A 12,278-nucleotide genomic window follows, 5' to 3' on the forward strand; every position below is an offset into this window, starting at 1 on the left:
GGACATTTCAGAGACAAGCTTCCTTGCCTCGACCAACTTGCCTTCCTCACATAAACCATTAATAAGCACATTATAGGTTTCTCCTCGGACATTTCAGAGACAAGCTTCCTTGCCTCGACCAACTTGCCTTCCTTACATAAACCATTAATAAGCCCATTGTATGTTTCTCCTCGGACATTTCAGAGACAAGCTTCCTTGCCTCGACCAACTTGCCTTCCTTACATAAACCATTAATAAGCACATTGTATGTGACAACATCAGGAGATATGTTTATATTTTTCTTAGACATTTCAGACAAAAAAAATAAAAAAAAAATAAAATAAAATAAAAAATTCTGCCTAGTCCAACTTGCCTTCCTTACCTAAACCATCAATAAGCTTATTATATGTGACAACATTAGGGCATATATTTCTCTGCTTATTATATATCAATAACCTTAATATATGTGACAACATTAAGATACATATTTCTCGCGGACACTTCATAGAAGAGCTTCCTCTTATGTTGTATGTAGTAACACCCGAATTACGCCCCTTTTTATCATCAGATACAGTAGTTTCTTGACTTCTTGGAGTTTACTTTCTTTGCATAGCCGGTCCATTACCGTGTAGGCTCATGGCCCTTTTGCAGCATAACAACTAATGGGATTTCCCAGTCTTGCAGAGCCCGTCTATTAGGGTCTCATAGGTAAAAAAATCAGGAACTTGTCGTTTGCTCATCATTTGATTGAAAACCCTTGATAGCGTGCTCAACTCTGAAATTTTGTGCTTCCAAAATTCGGAACATGCCCATGTGCTTCCATTCCCTCAAGCACTTCAAATGCATAATCCAATCTACATGTTTCACAATGACGATTAATGATAATCGTCAAAGTTATCAAGTCTGGAAGGATGTCAGCTTCAATCCTACATGTTGATTCAATCAACAATGCCGATTCATGTTGATTCCGTCGAACAAGGCTACATAACAAAAGATTGTAGGTGATCGAAGGTGTCTAGTGCAACTTGAAGTCTGTTGGTGGAATACAGTGTTATAATGCGTGTGTCTGCAGTGGCGTTCAAAGTGCGGAAGGAGAGTCGATGAATGGAGATGTTATTGTTGCAGAGGGAGAGCATTGCATTCCTCGTGGTAGTGGCCGCCATGTCGGGCGAGCGAGGAGAACCCAAAAACCTGCGAGAGAGAAATTTGTAGGTGTAGAACAGCTCCTTGAAACCCTAAAGCCTGGTGTGTATTTATTTGAGTTGAGGGTGCATTGCACGGGACATCCCTTTGTCTGACACAAAATTTTATGTCGCTATAAATAAAAAAAGATATTAACTCCGTATCTAAATATAACTAGCAATTGTCCCAAAAGGTACAAAGAGAAGCCGATAGGATTATTCAATTGGAATTGTTGAATTTTTCTAGAAGAGTTAATTGGTTTGTGGAAAACCTTGTTTCCTTGGAATGGATCATTGCAATTACTTTTGTTTAGATGTTTTGTTTATATCTATATTACAGGGAACACATTGAATGTCTTATTTCATTTTAGAGTAAGTTAATTACCCAAAATCAAGAGGTTAAGTTAATTACCCAAAATCAAGAAACCTCTATAGATGGCCAAGCATATACGAAGAATGCATCTTATTCATATGCAATACGAAATGCATCTTTTATTTTCTTTGAGTAAAATTTCAAAAGCATGAACACATTCCATTTCATATGCACAATAAACCCAACTTCTGAAATTTCAATGCTTGGATGCATCCCATTCATATGCTACAGTAAACCCATATTTTCCTTAAATTTCAATCCATAAACACATCCATTCATGAGCCATAACAGAACCACAAAAAACAAAACCCAGCCTTGCAATGCCAGAGCATTATCCCCATTCAAAAGCAAAGAAGTAGCAAATATAAACGCCAGTGTTCCACAGTCTTGACTGTGCAAACCAATCATTGCCATTTGAAAAATTAAGAAAATAAAGACGATGACCAGTTAAGGAGATGATAGTGACCATTTTTTTGGCCTTCTTCGGCCACCTTTCGCCCGGGAGGCTTCATGCTCGCACACATAAAGAAGAATGTCGACTTCAAAAGCTGCAACGTTGTCCTGCGGCGGAACAACATTGGACAACCCAGTTCCGGAAATAGGATCTGCCTCAAATTTCCCCCAGTGGCAATCTGATCAGAGTTTTTGCATAACAAGACCAGGTACTTTATGTGCCCTCTACTTTATAATCGAAAGCTGTGTCTCGCAATGGCGGGAAGGTCTTGTCGCTTGCCCAATAAAAATGGCAAGGAAGACATTCAGACATATCCGCTGATTAGAAGCAGATATGCAATCAAGAAATGATTCACCAAATACATAAAAATTTTAGTTTCAGCTCAGATTCTATGATTTCTATTTTCAATTTTGTAAAAAATCATTTTGAATAAAAATTTCAGTTTCAGCTCAGATTCTATGATTTCTATTTTCAATTTTGTAAAAAATCATTTCGAGCCCTTACCTATTACTGCCAGAGCATTTACCAGCGGATTGGTCATCTTGATTATGGCAACTCCATCGGCTCCAACCTCCATGGTCACTTCCACCTTCACCATGATTCCCGACACACACCTCGACTGTAAAACAGTTTAATTCCAGGAGCCCAATTAAGCCTTCCAAGCACATAAACGAAGAGAATACAGTCGGCCCCTTCCCCAATCTAAGAAGATAGTGGAGAAGATTTCAATGGAATAATAAATAATATAATTAAAAATACTATATTTGGCAAAGCTATTCTAGTTTTCATAAAATGTAATCCAATACCATGCATTATTAAGTTCAGAGGAAAGAGAAAATACATTTTTGGAAGAAAATGAAGATAAAATACCGAGAAAACATTACTCAAATATAACATAACAATCTTCAATTTATACAAGCAAAACCACTTAAACTCAGAGAAAATGACACAGAATACCTAAAAACATGTTTCAAATATAACATTACAATCTCCAATTTATACCGGCACAGTCACTTAGATATTTATAACATATTGTAGAATGAAGTGCGGTGGTCTTCCTGTTTTTATTACATAAAATAAAAAACACGAAACTATACATAGAGCGCATGATATAATATTATAAAGACACATACCCCTGCCACAAATTAACAAGGAATATTAAATATAAGGCCAACTGTAACACAGAGTTTGACAAATCCTATGGAAGCAACAATATGCAAATATAATACTAGAACCAGTCAACAAAAAATTTGCTCTATCCTAGATAACGAACAGTATGCAATTCAAAATCGAACAAAGATAGGAGATCCAGCATTGATGTAGCGCTATGCAATTCCAAATCGAACCAAACCGGCAACACCCCCAATGATGAATAACGTCTCATATCTGGAAAATTGAATAAAACATGTTAAAAACACAACAGTGAAGTTAAATTTTACCTTGATTCTACAAATATTTTGAAAATTTCTCAAAATATAGCGGTATGAAAATCTGCATGGGCATTAGGCATACCCGGTAATACATAGCTCCATGCTGCAGGCCTTCCATGGTGAACCCCCATTCATTCAGTAAAATCGGCTGGCCAGTGGAGTGAAACAAAACTGCATTTTCCCCGAACATACCTTTGACGTTTATCGGTCCCACGGGGACTTGAACTGGAACGTTATTTATGGCTACAGTTATTGAACAATCATACATCAACTTCTCGCCAGTCCCTGCAGAGAAATATTACCAGACATATATATTACATCCATAAGAACGTTAATGGTGCATATGTCAAGCAACTTTTAGGTGTTTGTTCGGGTATCGAGAAACAAATATATAGTCACAGAAGCAATCATGGCACCAATCTTAAAAATTGAAAGGCCTTTTAGGTGCTTCTATATATATATATATATATATATATATATATATATATATATATATATATATATATATATATATATATATATATATATATATATATATATATATGTGGGACTTCAAAGTTTGTTCAAAAACTGACGCGAAGGGCATGTTCAAATCTACATATGAAAATAGTGTTTTGGTGTTGTCAGTACATGTACCTTCATTAAATATTCCTCCTCTTGCTATTGTAGCTGCTACTGCGTCAGTGTAACTGCATTGATCATTACTTATTAAAAATTTCAGTTTCAGCTCAGATTCTATGATTTCTATTTTCAATTTTGTAAAAAATCATTTCTAGCCCTTACCTGTTATTGCCAGAGCATTGACCGGCATATTGGTCATCTTGATTATGGCAACTCCATCGGCTCCAACCTCCATGGTCATTTCCACCTTCACCATGATTCTTGACACACACCTCGACTGTAAAACAGTTTAATTCCAGGAGCCCAATTAAGCCTTCCAAACACATAAACGAAGAGAATACAGTTGGCCCCTTCCCCGATCTCAGAAGATAGCGGAGAATATATAGTGGAGAATATTTCTCATTTTGCTTAATGAACAGAGAGCGCAGGAGGATTCGGATTGAGGCTTGCTGGCGGTGTTTCAATGCACAACAGAACTCGGAGTTGACAGAGCTTCAAATCGACATTTCTGTGTTTTAGAATGCTTGAGGGATTGTCACATCGGCACCGCATCAGAAAGAGGTATTACTTCAAGATGCACCAGATCACGGCTTTGGGGGTTTAGGGATTAAGTCTGCGAAGATACAGCTAAAGAGTCGGCTGCAAGTAGTTTTACTTGGTGTATGGGGTATATAATTTAATACTAATCAGTGCTTGCCAAAAGCCAGGGAAGAAGAACAGTGTTTGCCAAAAGCCAGGGAAGAAGAACAGCAACAACAACTGACAGACCAAAGAAACGATTAACTCTAAGGCCAAGAGTGACATAAAAGAATGGGAAAAAGCAGTAAAAATATCTTGCCATGCCACGGAGTGCACAACAGAACTCGGAGGTGAAAATAAAGCAACTCAACCGATATTTGGAAAAAGCAGTCACACTTCAAATCAACAGTTGAAAGTGTCTCACCTAATCGAACAGAGCAAGGTAAAAGTGTCCACGATTGTTGATGCATAGGAAGGCCTATCAGCCTAATTATTCTTAATATTACTTCTATATTTTTATAATAATTTTTTTTATTCTTTTTAAAATACAAAATATATTTATTTTCGTGATAAATTCTCATATGTTTTTTTGTTCCATAAGAAAATTCGAAAAGAATTATAAATTTAAAACAAAACAAAAATTATAAGTAACCATAAATATATAATTGATGATGAAGATTTTTCCATAATTATGTATTAGAAGATTTCTCAATAACCATGGATTTTCATTTAACAAAGATTTATGTATAAATATATATATTTTTTATCAAATATAAAAAATTATCAATCTGTTATATATATATAGAGGAAGCTAGATAATATAAGATAATTATGTTTATGTCTAGCTAATGATGACAAAGTAGGTCAAATGTATTGTTGAGTACAATGATGTCCATACAAAGCAAGAGAACCAAACGGTCTCCTAAAAAAAATACAATGCATGAAGTAAATCAACATTGTAACAGCCCTGGTAAAAATTCCATGAAATAAATGTTAAAAACAATAACCACGGATGACTAGGACACATATTCCAAGCTGAATGTTGGTCAAGACATCCTAGGGGGTATTCATATGATTGTTTATGGCTAAAGAAATTGGTAAAGGCAATGGCTAAGGCATTAAAATGAATTTTGGCACATTTATTTATTAAAATAATGTAAATTAGGAGAAAAAGAAGGTGAAAGGTCACAGATTGCATGTGAGGAGGAAAATGAAGGAAAATAATGGAAAATGAATAAAATAAAGGCCTCATTCATAAAAAGGCTTATGAGGATCAGTGGGTAAGCTTTTGTTACTTCAATTTTGGAGCTCTCTCATACTCTTGGCTACTTAGAGTTTTCTTGGAGCACTCTTGGAGGGTGTGGCATACTCGGATTCTTGGAGCAAGAAGGCAAAGGAAGAGCAGGAAAGTGCAAGAGACTACATCATATTTTCTTGCAGGTATCGAGTTGCATGTATGGTTTCTTCCCTAGTTTTTGCATGCATTGCACATGCATATGGTTTCTTGGTTGTGATCTGTCATTGGCATGGAGGATTGCCTAGCCTTTCCATTTCCTGGATAGCCATGGTGATTGTGGGTTTACTTTCATTGCTTTGTTTTGGTTGGTTCTCATGTTTCCTTAGCTTGGGTTGAGTTATTAGTCCTGGAAGCCCTGGTTGAACAAACGCTCTAGAAGCCCTGTAACGGCTTGGGTTGAGTTACTAGTCCTGGAAGCCCTGGTTGAACAAACGCTCTGGAAGCCCTGTAATAGCTTGGGTTGAGTTACTATTCCTGGAAGACCTGGTTGGACAAATGCTCTGGAATCCCTTGGTGGGTTGAGTTACTAGTCCTAGAAGCCTTGGTTGGACAAACGCTTTGGAAGCCCTGTATAAGTTGTGGGTTGAGTTACTAGTTCTAGAAGCCTTGGTTGAAAAAACGCTCTGGAAGTCCTGCATAAGTTGTGGGTTGAGTTACTAGTTCTGGAATCCTTGGTTGGACAAACACTCTGGAAGCCCTGGAAGGCTTGGATGGAGACCAATATGATGATGTTTTTTGGTGATGTCCGACCGTGAGGTGGAATCACTGTTTGATGGGTTGAGGTGGATGGCCTCTGGAAGCCCTGGATGAGTTTTGATTGATGTGTTCTATGAGATCCCACATTCATGCTTGGAATATGGCATAAGGGTGAATGGCTGAAGAGAGATTTGGCTCAACCATTCTACAGTTGGGTGGAACGTGGTAGTCCCATCTCCAGTTGGTTCATTTTATTCATTAATGAGAAATCCATTCCTTTGATTTTCATGTGTAAAGGTATTGATGTATTTATGGATTTGATGGCTGATATGTTTATTGTATTTCTGTTCCTATTATGCTGGTTATATGCACATTTCATGACAACAACTATGTATGGCTCTCAGCATGTTTTTACTTGTATATGAATGGATAATGTGTTTATGAGTTAATGGAGGATAATGCAACAAATGGCATGAGGGAACAATGGTTCATAGTGATTCTCAGATAAGTATGAGATCCATACACTTGATTTTGTTGTTTACACCTGTAGGTTACATGTTGATGATATGTTTGATGAAATGTTTATCATGGCTAGTAGGGGTCTGGTGATGATCTTGTTCATATTATTGCTTTTGCATCATTGTTTCCTTGCATCCTTACTAATTCTAAGTGATCATTCCATTATGGGTAGTGTCTCGGGCTCTGGGTTGAAAAAGGTGGCTCAAATCCCGGAATGCTAGCATTAGTGCTAAGACTAACTCACCTGGGCAGTGTCTGGGAAGCGTTATAAAGCACCTGGGCAGTGTTTAGGGAGCGTTAGTCCTGAAACTAACTCGCCTGGGCAGTGTCTAGGGAGCGTTACCCTGCCCTTAAGTCTCTCAAACAACAGTGGGACCCAGGGATAGGCAGTGTAAGTGGTTGATTTGTATCCCGAAGGTTATTTGGATGATGTTGGATGACTATATGTGATGTTTTGTCGATTCCATTTCCTTAAAGTCACCAAGGAGGTTGAATCTTATCATAGTGGTCTCTCGTCGCATGTTTACCCCGGCTGGCCGGTTGCTTGGGTAGATGTGGGAGGAGGGTGTTACAAACATCTATCCCTAGTGGAGAAGATCCAGGAGCTAAAGGTTTTAGGATTAAACCCATCTCTCTTAACATTCGAGGTTGAATGAAGAACATTGAAGAAACTCAACAAAGTTTGTTGGCCTGATGAAAAGCCATTGGAAAGTGCAGATTGTCCACTAAATTGTTCCTTGGGGAGTTCGCGCATTACTGAGGTCTGGAGGACCTAGTCCATCGCCTAGGAAGAGATTTGCTGCTGAGATCTCGTGTGGCAGGGTGAGGTCCCACAGATCCTCACTGATCTAGAGTCTAGATACATACTGATATCAATTGGTCTCTTGTTGCCTTTGTCTGAAGGTAGTACCCTGAAACATGTCGTGATCCTCTGTGTGGGGTCTGGTCTGATGGGAGGTTGAAGAATATGCACATGGAACCTAAGAGCCTCCTGCATATATAGGGCCAGACATCTTTGATCGAGATATCTAAAAAAGTCAACGAGGGTCTGAGAATCTCTAAACAAGCAATGAAACCTTCCTCTGATCTCGTAGTAGATAGGGCATCTAAGAGTGAAGTGCACCTCGGTCTCCACTTCTTGTAAATGACATACCTCGTAAATTTTGTCTGCTCTATCCACCTGGTGGTTTGTCTCTACCCGAAGTCTATGAGAACCTACTCTGAACTGGCCTAGAGGAATGCAAAGAGCATGCATCCAGTGGTGAAACGTATACTGGGGTTAAACAATGAGCCTATCTCTCAACATCAAGAAGTGCTCAATGTAGAAGGCCATCTTTGGGCGCAACCGTCTTGGAGGATTGACCCAGGTGACCTAGATGAACTGCTTGTAGTTGTCCTCCCTGATGATCTTGTTTAGCTCATGTCTAGTAGGTAAAAGGTGACCAGGAGCATCTAAGGAATATCAGAAAGGAGGTAGACAATCCAAATGAATTCCCACTCACTCTAATAGATCTTAAAATCCTATAAACCAACATTTGGCCTGGCATGAGGGAGTAGAACGGGCAATAGTCTCAGAAGAGAAATATTCCAAGTAAGGATATCGGTACCTACTCTTTATCGAGTCTGCAAAGCCCTGGACACGATGCAAGAATGAAACCAATCTGAAGATTGTCTCAAGCAGAAAGGGTTGAGCTCCAAACTTTGCAAGGATGATGTGTTGTGGTACTGTCAGTTTGCATCTAATGATGCAGCAGAGAAAAAGAATATGGACTCTCTTAGCTGAAGCCCAATCTAACTCAAGTAAAGGCAGTCCCCAAATCTCTAAGTCATATAGAACAGTGGGACAGATCAAGGTGTCCATGAAGCTCATCTTGAACGAGATGTCCTGGAAGAGAAGGGCTAAGGATCCATATCCTTTGTTGATTTGAGGCTGAAGCGTTGGTCGCAAACTGAAGCGAGGACTTAAGAATTTCACCCCCAAGTAAGTATACGTGTTGGTGATCTCAATCTCCTCCCCTCTGAATAGGAAGTGAATATCTAAGGTTTTCTTCACTCAAATGAAGATCATAACCTTGGTTTTACCCAGGTTGACCATCAACTGTCGATGATCACAAAACAGAGCTAAGGAATCCAACTACCTTTGTAACCCTTCTAGGGATGAGGAGAGGAGGACCACATCATCAACAAAGAGTAGAATAGATATCAGAACCTGGTGAAGAAGGCAACCATCAGTGTTCTGGATATGCTCGTGTAGAAATGCCTTCAACTCATCAATATAGATTCCAAATAGGGTAGAGGACAGTGGACAACCCTGTTTAACCCCAATAGTTCTTCGGATGAAATCAGACATCCCATGAGCTACGTGAAGACGACCAAGAATGGGCTCATATAGTCACATAATAGCGATCAATAAGGTTGCATACACTGTGGAAATCTGCATTCTAAAATGGAATAGGTGTTAATTATGCAAGTCATTACTTTTTATAAAAATGTGTTTACATCTCTATCCCACTTTGTAATAGTTGAGTTAGCTCTAATTATTTTATTATTTAAGTATGTTTGAAATTAAGTTATTGCACCATTATAATAATAATAATAATAATATATAAAAGAAAAAATAGTGATGCATTAACACTAGTTCATTATTTCTCTAATTTAATTTAAAAGAAAACTATTACACCAATACAACAAAAGAAAACTATAACATCAATATATAAAAGAAATCATCATACAAGAATTAGATAATATTAACCATGTTCAAATCTATTTACATTGTTCATAGAGATATATATATATATATATATATATATATATATATATATATATATATATATCCAACATATTAAAATGTCAGAAAAGGAAGTAGTTCTTGAAAAACAAACATGAAAAATTAGATATGTGAATATGTTGGCCCAAAGTTGTTATTTCGTGCATGGTCATATCTTTGATGTTGGTTGCATGGATGTTAAAACTATAACATCCTCTTCTTTTCACCAATAATTACATTTTGGATTTCAGGCATCTGTGGTTCATTTCTTTTAAGTTGAATCTCGGAGTACCCACAATAATGATCATACTTGTGAACGTTTCAAATCCCAACAGGGATCCATCATCAGGACAATTACTGAATGATGATAGAAGAAGAGCTTAGTGAGAGGAAACTCTTCTTGCTATCTTCATTCTGAATTTTTTGAGTAAAATGGTCTCATTCCATGTATCTCCTCCATACAGGGATATAATTTTGGATTTCAGGCATCTGTGGTTCATTTCTTTTAAGTTGAATCTCGGAGTACCCACAGTAATGATCATACTTATTAACATTTCAAATCCCAACAAAGAACCATCATCAAGACAATTACTGAATGATGATAGAAGAAGAGCTTAGTGAGAGGCAGCTCTTCTTGCTATCTTTATTCTGAAATTTTCAAGTAAAATGGTCTCATTCCATGTATCCCCTCCGTACAGGGATATAATTTTGGATTTCAGACATTTGTGGTTCATTTATTTTAAGTTGAATCTTGGAGTACCCATAGTAATGATCATACTTATCAACGTTTCAAATCCCAACAGGGATCCATCATCAGGACAATTACTGAATGATGATAGAAGAAGAGCTCTCTCACTAAGCTCTTCTTCTATCATCATTCAGTAACTATCCTGATGATGGATCCTTGTTGGGATTTGAAACGTTGACAAGTATGATCATTGCTGTGAGTACTCCGAAGTTCAACTTAAAAGAAATGAACCAAAAATACCTGAAATCCAAAATTATATCCCTATACGGCGGGGATACATGGAATGAAGCCATTTTACTCAAAAATTTCAGAATAAAGATAGCAAGAAGAGCTGCCTCTCACTAAGCTCTTCTTCTATCATCATTTAGTAATTGTCCTGATGATGGATCCCTGTTTGGATTTGAAACGTTGAAAGATAATTACATTCTTGTAGAATTTAGACTTTTGTGATCCATATTAATTGTAACAACATTTTCGATAAAAATCACATAAAATAAAATCACGTCGACGCATTTCGAACCAACCAATGTGGTTCATCTTTAGGACAAGCTAAGAAATCAGATCTAGGAAATGGAATAAATAGATGAAGGGAGCAGCTAACTAGCCGTTAGAAATAACGGCTAGTTTGACTAAAAAATTGAAATAACAAATTAAGCCTTTGACCCAGAATTAAAAAGAATTTTAATTTAATAATTAATATTATTTTTGAATTAAGAAATAAATAAAATAATTTCAATTAATATTAAATAATATTAGTATTATTAAATTATATTACAGATATAATATCAATAAGAATTTTTAAATACAAAAACAGTAATAATAATAATAATTAATTAACAAACTTTTAATCAGAATTTTAAATTAATAACTAATATTATTTTGGAATTAATAAAATAATTTTATTTTAATATTAAGTAGTTGTTGGCATTATGATGCATGTGTTGTACTTGATGGCAACCCACTCATAGAAGAACATTTCACTTATATACATTCAGATGAATCTACAGAAGAGATATCAGATGTGACATATTACATAGATGCTGTACAGTTCAAAGGAATCAAATAGCAAGTTCTTAGTAAGCTTTGCCATCAAGTCCAAAGGGGGAGATTGTTGGCATTATGGCTAAAGTGTTGTCCTTGATGGCAACCTATACAGGTAATGGATCACAGTACAACCAGTCAGTCGCAAAGATTAATGAGTAGTCTCTCGGATTGGAAGAAAATAAGGGGTACGCAGGTATACCTTACCTAAGGTGCGTACACGCAGGTATATCTTACATAAAGTGCGTACATACACGCGGTTATCCTGTTCATGAGGTGCGTACCCCCAGTTCCTTATTTTAAGGAAAAGAAAAAGCACACGTGGGGTTTTCTTATGTTTTACCCTTGGTATTTAGCCGACGGTATTGTGTTATTATGGTTTTGGCCCGTGGTATTGATCCATGATTTGAGGAAGAGCTTGCCTATATAAAGCAAAGGAGATCATTTGGCTTGAGCATGTTTTTGGGTTGAACATCTTATGAGAGCTAGATCTGAAATATTATGATCTCTTGGGAGTAATGTCTAGATCTAAATACGGTGAATCTACTGATGGATTGAGATCTCTTCAGCGCATGATCAGATCTGTAGATCTGACTGTCTGGGTTATTCTTGAAGTCTTGAAATCATCTATGCCCGAAGGTACGCAGGTACAG

General features: G+C 37.1%; 1 protein-coding gene across 1 annotated transcript in view; it reads right to left on the reverse strand.

The window, feature by feature from the left end:
- Positions 1–12,278, reverse strand: part of LOC149242763 (uncharacterized) — a 51,030-nt gene that overhangs the window by 22,324 nt on the left and 16,428 nt on the right. The window contains exons 3-10 of the mRNA XM_089371003.1: positions 4,201–4,315; positions 4,054–4,106; positions 3,610–3,702; positions 3,261–3,373; positions 2,858–2,944; positions 2,492–2,606; positions 2,054–2,165; positions 1,843–1,924 (exon numbers count right to left, since the gene is read on the reverse strand). Coding sequence (XP_089227129.1) covers positions 1,843–1,924; positions 2,054–2,165; positions 2,492–2,606; positions 2,858–2,944; positions 3,261–3,373; positions 3,610–3,702; positions 4,054–4,106; positions 4,201–4,315 — 770 coding nt within the window. The remainder of the gene's footprint in view (positions 1–1,842; positions 1,925–2,053; positions 2,166–2,491; positions 2,607–2,857; positions 2,945–3,260; positions 3,374–3,609; positions 3,703–4,053; positions 4,107–4,200; positions 4,316–12,278) is intronic.

This window comes from Pinus tabuliformis, chromosome 8, assembly GCF_031772625.1.
Source record: "Pinus tabuliformis cultivar Carrire ecotype Pingquan chromosome 8, CPIR1, whole genome shotgun sequence".
NCBI classification, from domain to species: Eukaryota; Viridiplantae; Streptophyta; class Pinopsida; order Pinales; family Pinaceae; genus Pinus; species Pinus tabuliformis.